This window comes from Trichosurus vulpecula, chromosome 3 (genome assembly GCF_011100635.1).
Source record: "Trichosurus vulpecula isolate mTriVul1 chromosome 3, mTriVul1.pri, whole genome shotgun sequence".
Lineage (NCBI taxonomy): Eukaryota > Metazoa > Chordata > Mammalia > Diprotodontia > Phalangeridae > Trichosurus > Trichosurus vulpecula.
The window spans coordinates 304,266,296-304,280,709 of NC_050575.1; the positions used below are offsets into that span (position 1 = coordinate 304,266,296).

Consider the following 14,414-nt stretch of genomic DNA (forward strand, 5'->3'; position numbering starts at 1 on the left):
ATAAAAGAGGCAAGAAAAAGTTTTTACATTGGAGGGAAAGGGGGGGGAGGTGAAAGGGAAGGCATTGGATTTGACTTAAGGAGAGAATAACATACACACTCAATTGGGTATGGAAATCCATCTTACGCTACAGGACAGTAGGGGGAAAGAGGATAAGATACGGGTGGGGGTGCAGGGGGGGAGATGATAGAAGGGAGGACAAATGGGGGTAGGGGTTAATCAGAAGCAAACACTGTTGAGGAGGGACTGGGTCAAAGGAGAGAATAGAATAAATGGCGGGGTGGGATAGGATGGAGGGGGATATAATTAGTCTTTCACAGCATGACTATTATGGAAGTGTTCTGTATGACTGTGCATATATAGCCTATTATCAAATTGCTTGCCTTCTCAATGAGGATGGGTAGAGAGGGAGGGAGAGAATGTGGAACTCAGAGTTTTAAAACGAATGTTAAAAATTGTTTTTACATGTAATTTGTGAGACCTTGGCCAAATCACTTGAGCTGTATAGATCTGAGCTTCCATATCTCTTAAATGAGGGAGCTGATTTATACAGGCAATAGGGTATAGAAATAGAAGGGGAGGAAATGAGAGAAGGGGAGAGGATGATAGAAGGGAGGGCAGATTGGGGAAAGAGGTAATCAGAATGCATACCATTTTGGGGTGATGGGAGGGGAGAGATGGGGAGAAAATCTGAAATTCAAAATCTTGTAGAAGTGAATGTCGAAAACTAAAAATAAATTAATAAAAAGAAAAAAGTACAAATTATTTGGCAAGTTATTTGGAGCATTTTAACAGGCAGTGGGATGCGACAAAAAGAATACTGTTCTTGTTGAAGATCTAGGTTTGAGTGTGTACTTCAACACTTTCTAGTAGTATGACCCTATGTGAATCACTTCTCTGCTCAGTCTGTTTCCTCATCTGTAAAATGGGCAGTTATAATGCCTTCCCTCTCTACCTCACAGGGCCATTGCATAGAAATTGACTTGTTACCCTTAAGATATTAGAGAAATTGGAATTTGAATCATTATTGTTGCTTTCACTGGGGGCTACCAGAAAACAGGGGCAATTCTCCAAAGGTAAAATTTCATGTATGATGAATGATAGGCTAGAGAAGGGGACATTTTAGGGGTCATTACAAAATTTTAAGTAGAATGTTAGTGTCAGAAAGAGCCTTAGGGATCATCTAATAATTCAGCTCCCTCAATAAACAGATATGGAAGCAAAGATCTATGGAGCTCAAGTGATTTGGCCAAGGTTTCACAGTTAGTAAAATGGCAGATCCACGATCTTCCACAAGTGTTCCAGAAACCACACCACGATTAACTTATCAACCCTTCTGGTGACAGACATCTTCATTCACAAACAATCATTTACTAGGCCAAGGGACAAGTGTATGCCAAATCAATAATATTTCCTCCGCTGAGTCTTTTGAAAAAAAAACATGGTATAAAGGCCAATACCTTCTTGAAAGAATTTCTTGCTGCCCACAGGGACCAAGGAAAATTCCAGTCCCCTACTCCCCACTGGCCTTTGAGGCAAACAAATGCTTGGCAGAGTGGCCCTGGACATTGGCCAATAGACTTAAGTTTCTTTTCTCTACTTTTTGCCTATTCCCAGAAGAGGAGGTAATTTAAATAAACTGAGGAAATAGATAGTAGTGAAGAAACAACAGAGTGGTCAGTCAAAATAACACAGACCATCAGATAAAGATTAGTTCCAATTGTTCTAGCCAACTGAGAGGAGGAAGAACAGTGAAGCAGCTGTTTATGTGATTTTTATCCGCTGAGATTAGTATCATTTCTATATGGGATGTATCTCAAAAGTTTTAAGCTTTAAGCTAGATGAAGATTTTTGAGATGTCCTGTATATTTTTTAAATTTTAAGTAAATAAATTACTAAAATGGTTTTCTAAGGAAGTGTTGTCCAAAACCACAAGAAGATAGTAAATATCTATGATCTCGTTATGCAAGGTTATAAGCAAGTGAAATAACTATGACCACTTCCTCAATTTAGTTCATCTATCAGAAAGAGAAAGAGAAATTAAATTCTATAACCAACACTCCTTGAATTGCCAGACAATTATATCAAGGCCCCCTTGAAACTGATGTTCTCTCTGAAATTTCCCCTGGGGTTGTTCTTTCTCATCTTGGCTTGGACTTCCCCTGTGTCTTTGATCACAGATTCCACCTCCCATTCCTGTAATGGACTTACCCATTGCAAATTAATCCAATCCAAGAAGCATTTATTAAGTACCTACAACATACCAGGGATTGTGCTGGGCGTGGGGGATTTTGTTTTTCAGTCATCTGACTCTTCATGATCCCATGTGGGGTCTTCTTGGCAAGGATACCAGAGTGGTTTGCCATTTCTTTCTCCAGCTCATTTTGCAGATAAGAAACTAAGGCAAACAGGGTTAAATGACTTACCCAGGGTCACACAGCTACTGAGGCCAGATTTGGATTCTAGGTCCTATATTCCATCTACTGTACTACATAGCTGCCCCAGGCACTGAGGATACAAGTAAGTAAAATAAAAGGTCATAGCCCTCAAGGAATTTACTTTCTATTGGAAAGGTGGTCAACCTGTTGAAATTTCTTCCTTTGTTCATCAAGAACCAACTCAGATGTCACCTCCATAAAATCAGTTCTGTCTTCCTCCCCCTCTCTCCATCAAATGAAAATGGTTTCTCATCTATTACATAGCTTGGATCTCTCCTTTTCCCTTGTCACATTCACCCTTTTTTCAGAGTTATTAGTATAAATTCCCTCCACATCCTATCCCACCTCCACCTGACACCATCATTAGATTGTCCACAAAGCAAAGTCTGTTTTGTATCTGTGTGCCTTGCACATAGTGATGGCCAGCATTTATACACTGCTTTAGGTTTTGCAAAACATGTTATTTCACTTTATCTTCATAACCCTGTGAGGGAGGTGCTATTATTATCTTCATTTTTTTACAGATGAGGAAATGGAGGCAGAGAATGGTGAAGTGACTTGCCCAGGGTCATACAGCTAATATATATCTGAAGTAGAATTTGAACTCACATCTTCCTGACCCCAAATCCAGCACATTCCATTCATTGTACCACTCAACTGCGCAGTTAGGACTTAATAAAAGTTTGTTGTATTCAAGTCCATTCAAAAATATATAAGATGCCACCTCCATAAAGAATGCACAATATGAGGCCCAAGAGAACAGACAAAGTTTAGATTAAACAGCCTCCTTGTCCTCCAGGGGAATTCAGTTGAGTTCCTCTAGTACCAAGAAGAGCTAGGAATTAGAAGATTGGGCATAGGCTCATTGTCCTCATGTTGTAAATAGGAAAACTGAGGCATGCTAGTAACATGGAGCCTACTGGAAGCAGCAAGAACCAGTGAGACAATTGTTAATTTTCAATGTGAGCATTTAAATTTCAGAGATCAGCAAATGCTATAAACCAGGGCTTTATTTGTTTTATTGTCTAGACTTAAGAATGAGATGCAGAAAACATTGATAATGCAGATTCAGTTGTACAATATATACCGTGTGCATTTTCTTTTTTGGAGTCCTAGTTAAAGGTGGCAAAGCTGGCAAGGTGGCACAGTGATGAGAATACTAAGTGAGAAAGGTCTGAGTTCAAATTTGGCCCCAGGCTTTTACCAGCTATGTGTCCCACAGCAAGTCACCAACTCTGTCTGCCTCAAGTTTCCTCAACTGTTGAATAGGATAATAATAGAACCTACCCCCCACCCCAGGGTTGTTGTAAGGATAAAATGAGATAGTATTTGTGAAGTACTTAGCATAGTGCCTGGCACATAGTAGGTGCTTAACAAACACTAATTTCCTTCCTTAAACATTGACCTGCATACCCATGTTAATAATCCTTACATTTATACAGTACATAGTACTTACAAATTTTCCTTCATTTGATCTATGCAACAACTTTTCGAGGTAGATAGGGTTGGTATTAATATCCTCATTTTATAGATGAAGTGGAAGTTCAAAGAGTCTTCCCAAGGTTCACAACTAACAAAGTGAAACAAACTCAAATTCAGGTAGTCTGAATCCAGAATGAATGCTCTTCCCATCAATATTGAATTCATTTTAGAGAATGATCTTTAAAAGTGGAATTTCAGCCAGTGTGGGACCTGGGATAAGAACTTCATATAGGGTAAGATGTCTTCCACATGTCCCTCAAATCAGCTGGAAAAGGCTATTTTGGAATGACAGCAACACTCACCTACTATACTTAAAACTGTTTCCCTATTTTTAACAGCTACAGCTAAATTCCTCCAGGAAAATTATTATCCTGCTATAGAGGGAATCCTGGGTCCCCTAAAACTATAAATAAAGAGTGCATGACTAAAAAGGGTTAGTCTCCATCCAGTATTAGCTCATGTGTCTTTCCTTTGGGTCGACCCAGATAAATTGGAAAAGGCTCATCACCAAAAGATTTGTCACCAAGGAATTATTTTATCTTTCAGCCACAGTAAGTTGTAAAAATCATCTTATATCAAGGATATAGAGCTGAATAATGAATAGAGAGCTGGACCTAGAGTCAGGAAGACTCACCTCCCTGAGTTCAAAACCAACCTCAGACACTTACTAGCTGTATGACCCTGGGCAAGTCACTTAGCCCAGTTTGCCTCAGTTTCCTCATCTGTAAAATGAGCTAGAGAAGGAAATGGCAAAGCACTCCAGTAACTTTGCCAAGAAAACCCCAAATGGGGTCACAAAGATTCAGACATGACTAAAATGACTGAAAACAGAGCTGAAAGGTACTTTAGAAATCATCTAGTCAAGGGGTTCTTAATCTTTTCTGTGATGATCCCCTCTGGCAGTCTAGTGAAGCTTAGAAGGCTATCTCAGATTCATGTTTTTAAATACATTAAAAAAATATACCAGGTTACAAAGGAAACCAATTATATTGAAATATAGTTATAGATTTTTTTTAATTCACAGACCACAGGTCGAGAACCCCTGAGGATAATGTTAGGAATAACAAAGGAGGTAGTCCAGAGGTAGATGAGGCAAGCTCGTTTATTCTATGGTTCTTGCGAGAAGTGGATGTGTCATCTGAACAACAACAGCAGACATCAAAGGGCAAAAGCTAGCAGTTTAATTCCTTACCGCAAACGTAAGTCCCTCCCCCATTTCCTCATTGGCTGAGTACTCTGAGGGTAACAACTTCCCGGTATGCCTATTTCATGTTTCCCCCTTAAAATGTTCCCCCCATACCCCACATACATCCACATAGATTGCATGTGCATTAAAATGAGCCTTAGCTCCTCCCAGGGAGGAGAAGGTAATATTCATGAAGCAATTAAGCATGCGTGTTTGAAGCCTAACTAATCCAGTTTCTCCCTCTTAACCACAGACTCGATTAAGACTGGTTTTCCCCTCTTTCTTAGAATTGTTTTTGCAAAAAGAGGCTAGTTCTTGAAAAGAAAACCCACATTCCAACATCTGTGTGGACACATAATTTTTTTTTATATATCTCTCAGATAAATCTCTTACTTTATAGATAAGGAAGCTAAGGTCCACAGAAGTTAAGTGACTTGCCCAAAGTCATACAGTTAGTAAGCAGCAAAACCAGGATTCAAACCTTAGTCCTTTGGTTCTGGGGACCCCAGGGAGTTTTCCAGTAGGTTGTATTCCCTCTCTACACCCCTCTCTGCATGGAGGGGTGAATAATGAGTGTGAGTACAGGAAAGAGTCAACACATATTCAATCACATGGTTTTTGAGGTATGGACAAAGAGCTAAATAACCTATGTCCCATGTTAAAATACAGATTGGCTCACATATAGTCCTCAGTAAACTTTTTGGCATCTCCAGCCAGGGGAACAAGCAAAATGATAATTCATTGCCCTTTGATGAACCTGAAAGTACGTTTTAGTTCTCCATCTGTGTAGTAGTAATTAGATTTGAAGATCTTTCCCTCCCATTAACAGGCCATGTGACCTGCTTACATCACAGGAAGCCTAAGTTACCTATGGGGGGAGGAGCTTCCTGACAGGTAAAGGAAGTTATGTCACAGGAAATGCTGAGAGAGAAAGAGAAAGATGTTATAGCTATTAATGGTTGCTAATGGCTGCTCTCCTGATTGTTAGAACTGGACAGGCTGACTTAGCTGTACTGTGAGTTTGTCTTTGGGGAGACCCCAGCAGGGGGCCAGAGAGGTTTTGGAATGGCATGGCTCCAGGCTATGATATGGTGTTTTAAGTACCTTGTTGTTATGATAAAGTGGGTTGACTGGCTGTGGAAGCTGAACATTTGGTTATGGGATATGGTTTTCTGGTGTCTTTTACCTTCTTCATGGAGAGTCTCTCATACCTTGTAATATAGAACTACGTAGGCATATTCATGATTATTGTTGATGTTGTGTTTATTGCCTTACTGGTATAGTCTGCTATAGAATTTTCTCCTTAACAATCACATTTTGTTTTATTACTTTATCATCTCTACTAATTTTTAGACCAGATCTGTTAATCTAGCCTGTATCTCTAGAGCACTGGTTTCTCCCTTTGGGGCTTAGGACTCCTGCTAAGGCTGAGTGGTTACTGCTAAGGGTCTATCAATCTATATGCTCAAGAGTTATCTAATTAATGACTCATTTTGGTCCTGAAGGCAGTTACAACACCAAAGGTAGTCAAAAGTGATGGCCGCTATTTGTAGTGAAGGTCTGCAAGGCATTTTATAGACATTCTCTCATTCGAGATTAAAAATCCTCTTATTTTTATTATCTTCATTTTACATTTGAGGGAGCTGACCCTCCAGCTTTAGTTATTTGTCCACAGCCATGCAGCTTACAAGTGCCTGAGATGAGGTTAGAACCCAGATCTTTCTAACTTCTGGTCCTGCCATCCAGCAACTATACCACAGTTCCTTTAATAAATAAGCAAATGTGCCTTCTGTCACCTGAAAAAAGACTATCTCACACATCTTTCTATTAAAGATTTTGAAATATATGCTAATAGGATTAAAGAATAAAACGTAAATTTATTTTAGAACATTATTGAGCTCACAGTAACTTGTCATTACTGGATAGTAAGAGTACATTTAATAACTTAGTCGGGGTCTTCAAAAAAATTTGGCATTAAAAATGAACCTTTGTACTTGAAAGAGATGATGGTCATTATTTCTATTGTGATTAGATGAAGAGGGGAATAACTCATCCTAGGTCACATGATGAATTATGGTTGAACCGAGACTAGAATTTGGGATTCTTGACCTGATTAGCCAGAGTTCTTTCCACTACACTCTACTATCTTCTCTCTTTTAGGTCTAAAATTCTGTGATTCTAACTGATAATTATTTAAGTAAGATTTTAAAATTGTATTTAAACCATGCAAAGCATGAGCCCTAGAATCTTGAGTCATAGTTTTTACCTCTTCCTGTTCTAGCTCTGTGGTACAGCGGACAGTCTCCTAGAGTGTAACAACAATGTTCCTACTTGCCACTACTGTGGCTGTGTAAGACCCACAACACCAACATATAGAAGGGCTACTAGCACAGATTCTTTGATCTGCTTTTCTAAGGAAAGCAACTTTAAGGGGTTTACAATCTCATTTTAATTAAACATACATATATCATTCACTTAGTTCAGGGGGAAAAGTCAGTACCCTGAACTTCAGAGCAAATAAAAACAGAAATTACAAAGAGACAATATAACAGATTAACAGACAGCTTTTGTCTGACCGTAGCAATACATGCATAGTTACTAGAAAGAGAAGCACCAACATCTGGGTTTTCAAAATGGGGGGGGCGGCTGGGGGAGGGTGTTCCTATGGCTATCCAGAGTTTCATCCAGCCAAATCACCAACACTCTTCCAATGAGTGTGCCCCCAAAGCAAAATGCCAACCTCAGACTACACACACACACACACACACACACACACACACTTCTCAGGGCCCTGGGGCTTAGTACCTACTTAGCAAGAGGGTGTGGGGCCTAAGGTTTGAGGCTTACTTGTTTCTTAAGCAGGTCATCAAAGACTCTTGATTCAATCAAAGACTCCTGATTGAAACAAAGGCAAGACTCATCAAAGGCACTTGATTACCTCAGTGCTGAGAAGCATTCCAGGACAAAAGAAATAAAAAGTCCACTTTGCTTGTCATTACATTTGAAAAGCAAGACTCATCAAAGGTACTTGATTACCTCAGTGCTGAGAAAAGGCAAAAAGTTCCACCCTGCTTGCCATCACATAGAGCTAGGCCTGAGAGCCAGGAGATGAGGATTCAAATCTCATCTCTGATACTGCCTAGCTGGGTAACTGGAAAAATCACTACAAGTTGCCACAACTTGCCTGTTCAATAAAGATAATGATACTTGCATTCTCTCCCTCTCACAGGGTTATTGGTGAGGAGGGTGCACACTATAGACCTGTAAATTGTGATTACAAGCAAGCATCCTTACCAGGGGATCTGGAAGGAGAAAGCCATAATCTTCAGAAATGTGAAACCTTCCAAGACTGAATGGCAGGGATTTTTTCAGCTTGATGTTCGGAACCTCCATGTCTCTCCCTGTGCTGGTCATGTCATATCTGTCCATGGAAATCCCACAGCACAAAATCTTTCTTTTGAACCTCTAAATGCTTAGGCCAACGCAGCCGCAAATAAGGAGCTCGCTTAGGTAATGCAGAGTCATTTTCCCAGAATGTGGGAGAACTTTGTCCTAGGATCAGGATCTGGACTCTCTGGTCTCATTGGTAGAAGTCTGAGTAAACAATTCAAGGTTACTGATAAAGCACACACACACACACACACACACACACACTCCAAAATAAACAAATTACACCCTTACCCCCTCACCAACAAGCATGTTACAAATACAAACTCTTTTTTCCCTATAACTCATAACAAGCATTAAAGGATGTGCCCTTACTATAGTTGTGCCGAAAAAAAGCAAGCGAGACCGGATATAAATTTAGATGTGGATTTATTGAAGCGTGCAACTGTTCGAAGTAATTACTCAAATGGAACAACCCAAATGGCAAAAGAGGTCCAAAAAGCCAATGAGGAGAAGTATGCCTTCAAAAGCAGAGTTGGCCAAATGGAAAAGGAGATCCAAAAACTTACTGAAGAAAATAATTCCTTAAAAATTAGAATGGAGTAAATGGAAGTTAATGACTTTATGAGAAATCAAGAAATAAAACAGAACCAAAAGAAGGAAAAAAAACAGAAGACAATGTGAAATATCTCATTGGAAAAAAACAGCTGACTGGGAAAATAGATCCAGGAGAGATCATTTAAAAATTGTTGGACTTCCTGAAAGCCATAAGCAAAAAAGGAGCCTAGACATTATCTTTTAAGAAATTATCAAGGAGAACTGCCCTGATATTCTAGAGCCACAGGGAAAAATAGAAATGGAAAGAATCCACCGATCACCTCCTCAAATAGATCCCAAAAAGAAAACTCCTAGGAATATTGTCACCACATTCCAGAGCTCCCAGATCAAGGAGAAAATACTGCAAGCAGCCAGAAAGAAACAATTTGAGTATTGTGGAAACACAATCAGAATAATCCAAGATCTGGCAGCTTCTACATTAAGAGATCGAAGGGCTTGGAATATGATATTCCGGAGGTCAATGGAGCTAGGATTTAAACCAAGAATCACCTACCCAGCAACACTGAGTATCATGCTCCAAGGCAAAATATGAACTTTCAATAAAATAGAGGACTTTTAAGCGTTCTCAGTGAAAAGACCAGAGCTGAATAGAAAATTTGACTTTCAAACACAAGAACCAAGAAAAGCATGAAAAGGTAATCAAGAAAAAGAACAAGAAAAAGAAATTGCAAGGGACTTACTAAAGTTGAACTGTTTTGTTTACCTTCCTACATGGAAAGATGATGTGTATGATTCATGAGACCTCAGTATTAGGGTAGCTGAAGGGAATGTGCATATATATATATATATATATATATATATATATATATATAAAATATGTTTATGTATATATATGTATAAGTGAATGTGTATGTATGTATATATGTGTGTGTGTATATACATATATATATATATATTATATATATACAGAGAGAGGGAGAGAGAGAGTAGGAACAGGATGAGTTGAAGATGAAGGGAAGATATCTAAAAGAAATAAAATCAAATTAAGGGATGAGAGAGGAATATATTGAGAGAGGGAGATAGGGAGAGATAGAATGGGGTAAATTATCTCGCATAAAAGTGGCAAGAAAAGGCAGTTCTGTAGGAAGAGAAGAGAAAGCAGGTGAGAGGGAATGAGTGAATCTTGCTCTCATCAGATTTGACCTGAGGAGGGAATACCATACATACTCAATTGGGTATCTTACCCCACAGGAAAAAAGGAGGAAGAAGATTTAAAAAAAGTGGGAGATGATAGAAGGGAGGGCAGATGGGGGTGGAGGTAATCAAAAACAAACACTTTCGAAAAGGGACAGGGTCAAGGGAGAAAATTGTATAAAGGGGGATAGGTTATGAAGGAGCAAAATATAGTTAGTCTTTCACAACATGAGTATTGTGGAAGGGTTATACATAATGATACGCATGTGGCCTATGTTGAATTGCTTGACTTCTTAGGGAGGGTGGGTAGGAAGGGAAGAGGGGAGAGAATTTAGAACTCAAAGTTTTAAAAACAGTTGTTTAAAAACAAAAACAAAAAAGTTTTGCATGTGACTAGAAAATAAGATACACAGGCAATGGGGCATAGAAATTTATCTTCCCCTACAAGAAAGGAAGGGAAAAGCGGATGGGAGGGGAGTGGGGTGACAGAAGGGAGGGCTGACTGGGGAACAGGGCAACCAGAATATATGCCATCTTGGAGTGGGGGGGGAGGGTAGAAATGGGGAGAAAATTTGTAATTCAAACTCTTGTGAAAATCAATGCTGAAAACTAAATATATTAAATAAAAAAATTAAAAAAATAAAGTGCATTTAAACCTTGTCATTCTTCTGTCAGTCAATATGAGGTTTGCTTCTGATTCCATTATCATGTATCTGCTAGCTTTAAGAGAATAAACTATATGAATTTATATATCACCTAGACTGTTTGCCTCCTTGAAACCAAACTTTCAGGTCAACAGTGTGAAGCAGCAGAGTCAAGATTAGAACCCAGGCCCTCCAACTCCAAATCCAGGCCTCTTTCCATTACGTGTAAGTCCATCTATAAGAAATAGTGACAGGAGAGAATGAATAATTATCGAGTATATGTTCAGAGAAACTTCCCAGGGAATCCCCCAGATTTCTCTCAAGGAGGGAAAAAAGAGGAACTTCTACCCATGCCTTTCCCACTTCCTCTTATTCCTCTGTTCCCCCAGGAAGCAATTCTGATCCCAATAGGGAACCACTCCAGCTTAGCCTAGGGGGGTGGGAGAGGGAGGAGGGTGACACCCAGGGGGCTCTGGGGCTCTCACCAGATTATAATGCTGATCATGCCTGAGCTAGATCCCAGGTGATAATACATCCAAAAAGGGACATCTGGGATGAGTGAGGAACCTCTGGATAGGCTATGGTACCCTGGTGAGGTGGAAAACATTAATCACCCTCCATTATCTACTACTAAAGACAATGTATTTGTTGCTGGACTTGTGAACTGATCCAACAATTCTGGAGAGAAATTTGGAACTATGCTCAAAGGGCTATAAAACTGTGCATACCTTTTGACCCAACAACACCACTACTAGGTCTGTATCATAAAAAAGAGAAAGGACTCACGTGTGCAAAAATATTTATAGCAGCTCTTTTTGTAGTGGGACAGAATTGGAAATGGAGGGGATGCCCTTCAATTGGGGGAATGTCTAAACAAGTTGTGGTATATGCATGTAATGGAATACTATTATTCTATAAAAAATGACAAGCAGGCAGATTTCAGAAAAATCTGAAAAGACTTACATGAAGCGATGCTGAATGAAGTGAGCAGAACCAAGAGAACATTGTACACAGTAGCAGTAACATTATTCGATGACCAACCTGGATAGACTTAGCTCTTCTCAGCAATGCAATGATCTAAAACAATTCCAAAAGGCTCTAATGGAAAATACTATCCACATCCAGAGAAAAAACTATGGAGTCTGAATGCAAATCAAAGCATACTATTTTCTTTTTTGTTTTTGTCTCATGGCTTTTCTCTTTTGAGTCTTCTTTCACAACATGACTAATGTGGAAATATGTTTAATATGACCATAATATGGAAATTTAATGTGGAAATATGTTTAATATGATCGTATATATACATATATATATATATATATATAGCCTATATCAGTTTGCATGTCATCTTAGGGAATGGGGAGATTAAGAAGGGGGAGAAAATCTAGAGCTCAAAATCTCGTGGAAGTGAATGTTTAAAACTAAAAGAAAAAAAGAAATAAAGAAAAACTCAAATTTTTAAAAAGATGGTGCAGGATTTCAGGTCTTAAACAAAGTTCAATTTACACAAACCATTGCCTTTTATTTCCTTATAGGAGTCAACAGTCAACGGACTGAAGTCCTAGTCACATTGGGGTCTTGCTCTCCCTTCTCCCAAATTTTCTCCTTCTCTTTTCTACTCTCATCTTGTCCAGCCTGGGGTCCAATGTCTCTCTACTTGCAAGAAAGATACTTAACCATCCTACAATTCTAGGATTTAAAGCTGAAAAGGCCTTTGAAGGTCACCTAATCCAGCCCACTCATTTTGTAGATGATGAAACTGGGGCCTAGAAGGATTAAATGATCCCCCACCACCACCACCGCCACCATCACCACCAGACAAAGTTCCTCAGGTATTAAGCAGCAAAACCAATATTTCAATCATTAGGATGATTGTTGCAAAAATACTAGACTTCTTCCTCCTACCTCCTACCTCCTCTACCTCCTACCATAGAGCAGGCTACTGTAATGTAATATAGTAGAAAGGCCCTAGAATTTCTAGTCAGAGGCTTTACCACTTATTCTTTCTGTGGCTGGGGCAGCTAGGCGGCACAGTGGATAGAGCACCAGGCTTGGGGTCAGGAGAATTCCTCTTCCTGAGTTCAAATCTGGCCTCAGACACTTATGTGACCCTGGGCAAGGCCTCAGTTCCTCATGTATAAAATGAGCTGGAGAAGGAAATGGCCAACTATTCCAATATCTTTGCCACAAAGAGTCAGATATGACTGAACAACAACTACACGTAACCTTGGGGGAGAGGCAGGGCATATAGATGTAGATCTGGGAGTCATCAGCAAGGCAATGGTAATGAAATCTTCGGGAGCTAATGACATCACTGAAAAAGTGTATAGAGAGAAGAGGGCCCAGATATGAATGCTACAGAACAATCAGGCCCTGGAGTGGTAGTGACAGTGTTAATTCAATGCTAGGAAGAAAGTCTGGAGTAGCTGCAAAGTTGTTATCAATCAGGAAGCTGTCAGAACAATAGAGGGTGTTCCTAAAGTCTGTACACACAGGAAATCTCATTAACATCTCATTAACTGTTTCACCAGACCTTAGCCCCCTTAACTTCTTTTTCTGGGGTATGCTGAAGGAGAAGGTATACTCAATGAAAATCACAGATGCAACACACTTGATTGAAAACATAAAGAGTGAATGTGCTAAAATTGACAGCAATATGGAGTTATTGCATCGAGTTCACATGAATCTTGCAGAGTGCATCAACTTTTGCACCACAAATTGAAGATGTTATTTGTTAATATTCCAATTAAATAAAATGTTGTTGAAAATTTCATTTATTTCATTTCTTGAAAATGTGCATTTTTGCCTATGTGTCCAGACTTTAGGAACACCCTGTAGTTGACTTTGGTGCTCCAGTCATACCTTCCCAATTAACCACTATCTACCTAAGCTACTGTCTAGGCCCTCCTACAATGAGGAGCATCAGATGACACAAATTATGCCATTACAGAGGCAGGAAATCAAAGAAACAAATGCCCTATTTTTGTCAGACTCCCCCAACTTTCACTTAGAATGCTACAATCAAAGGAATACCAGAATATGAGGCAGGCAGGGGTATGCTGGAGCCAGCTCAGATTAGTCACAAGAGCCAATTTATTTTTCATTTTTTTGTCTGATCATTTACATCTCAGAAATTGGCAAACTATAAATTAAGGATTGATTTATTATTTGATTGATTGTCTAGACTTAACTTGGTGGAGAAAAATGTTAATTTATAATTACCCTTTAAAAGTGTGTTTTTTGCATTTTTGAAAGTCAGTTGAACATTCAACAGCACACTACTGAAAGCAGGAAACAAGGATTTGAGCTATGAAACTCCCTTGTAGTCCTACCTTGATCAAATCTCTTTCCCTTCCTTGCCTCAGTTTCTGCATCTGTAAATTAAGGGTGTTTGATTTGATCTCTGAGGCCTCTGCCAACCTTAAGAATCTCTCTGGTTCTATAACCTCTAGCCCTCTAGCACAGCAAGTCACTGTCCGTATTGGGTAAATGACTTGCCCAACTTTCCTTAGAATGAGGGTGTTG

At 39.3% G+C, this 14,414-nt stretch overlaps 1 protein-coding gene across 4 annotated transcripts in view; it reads right to left on the reverse strand.

The window, feature by feature from the left end:
- Positions 1 to 8,640, reverse strand: part of IDO2 (indoleamine 2,3-dioxygenase 2) — a 73,248-nt gene extending 64,608 nt beyond the window's left edge. For 3 of the 4 annotated variants that reach the window (XM_036752910.1, XM_036752909.1, XM_036752908.1), the window contains exon 1: positions 8,401 to 8,640. In XM_036752910.1, coding sequence (XP_036608805.1) covers positions 8,401 to 8,535 — 135 coding nt within the window. In that variant the 5' untranslated portion in view covers positions 8,536 to 8,640. Of the gene's footprint in view, positions 1 to 3,894; positions 4,009 to 8,400 lie in introns of all 4 variants that reach the window. The other variant, XM_036752911.1, reaches the window with a different exon arrangement.
- Between the last annotated feature and the right edge of the window lie 5,774 nt (positions 8,641 to 14,414).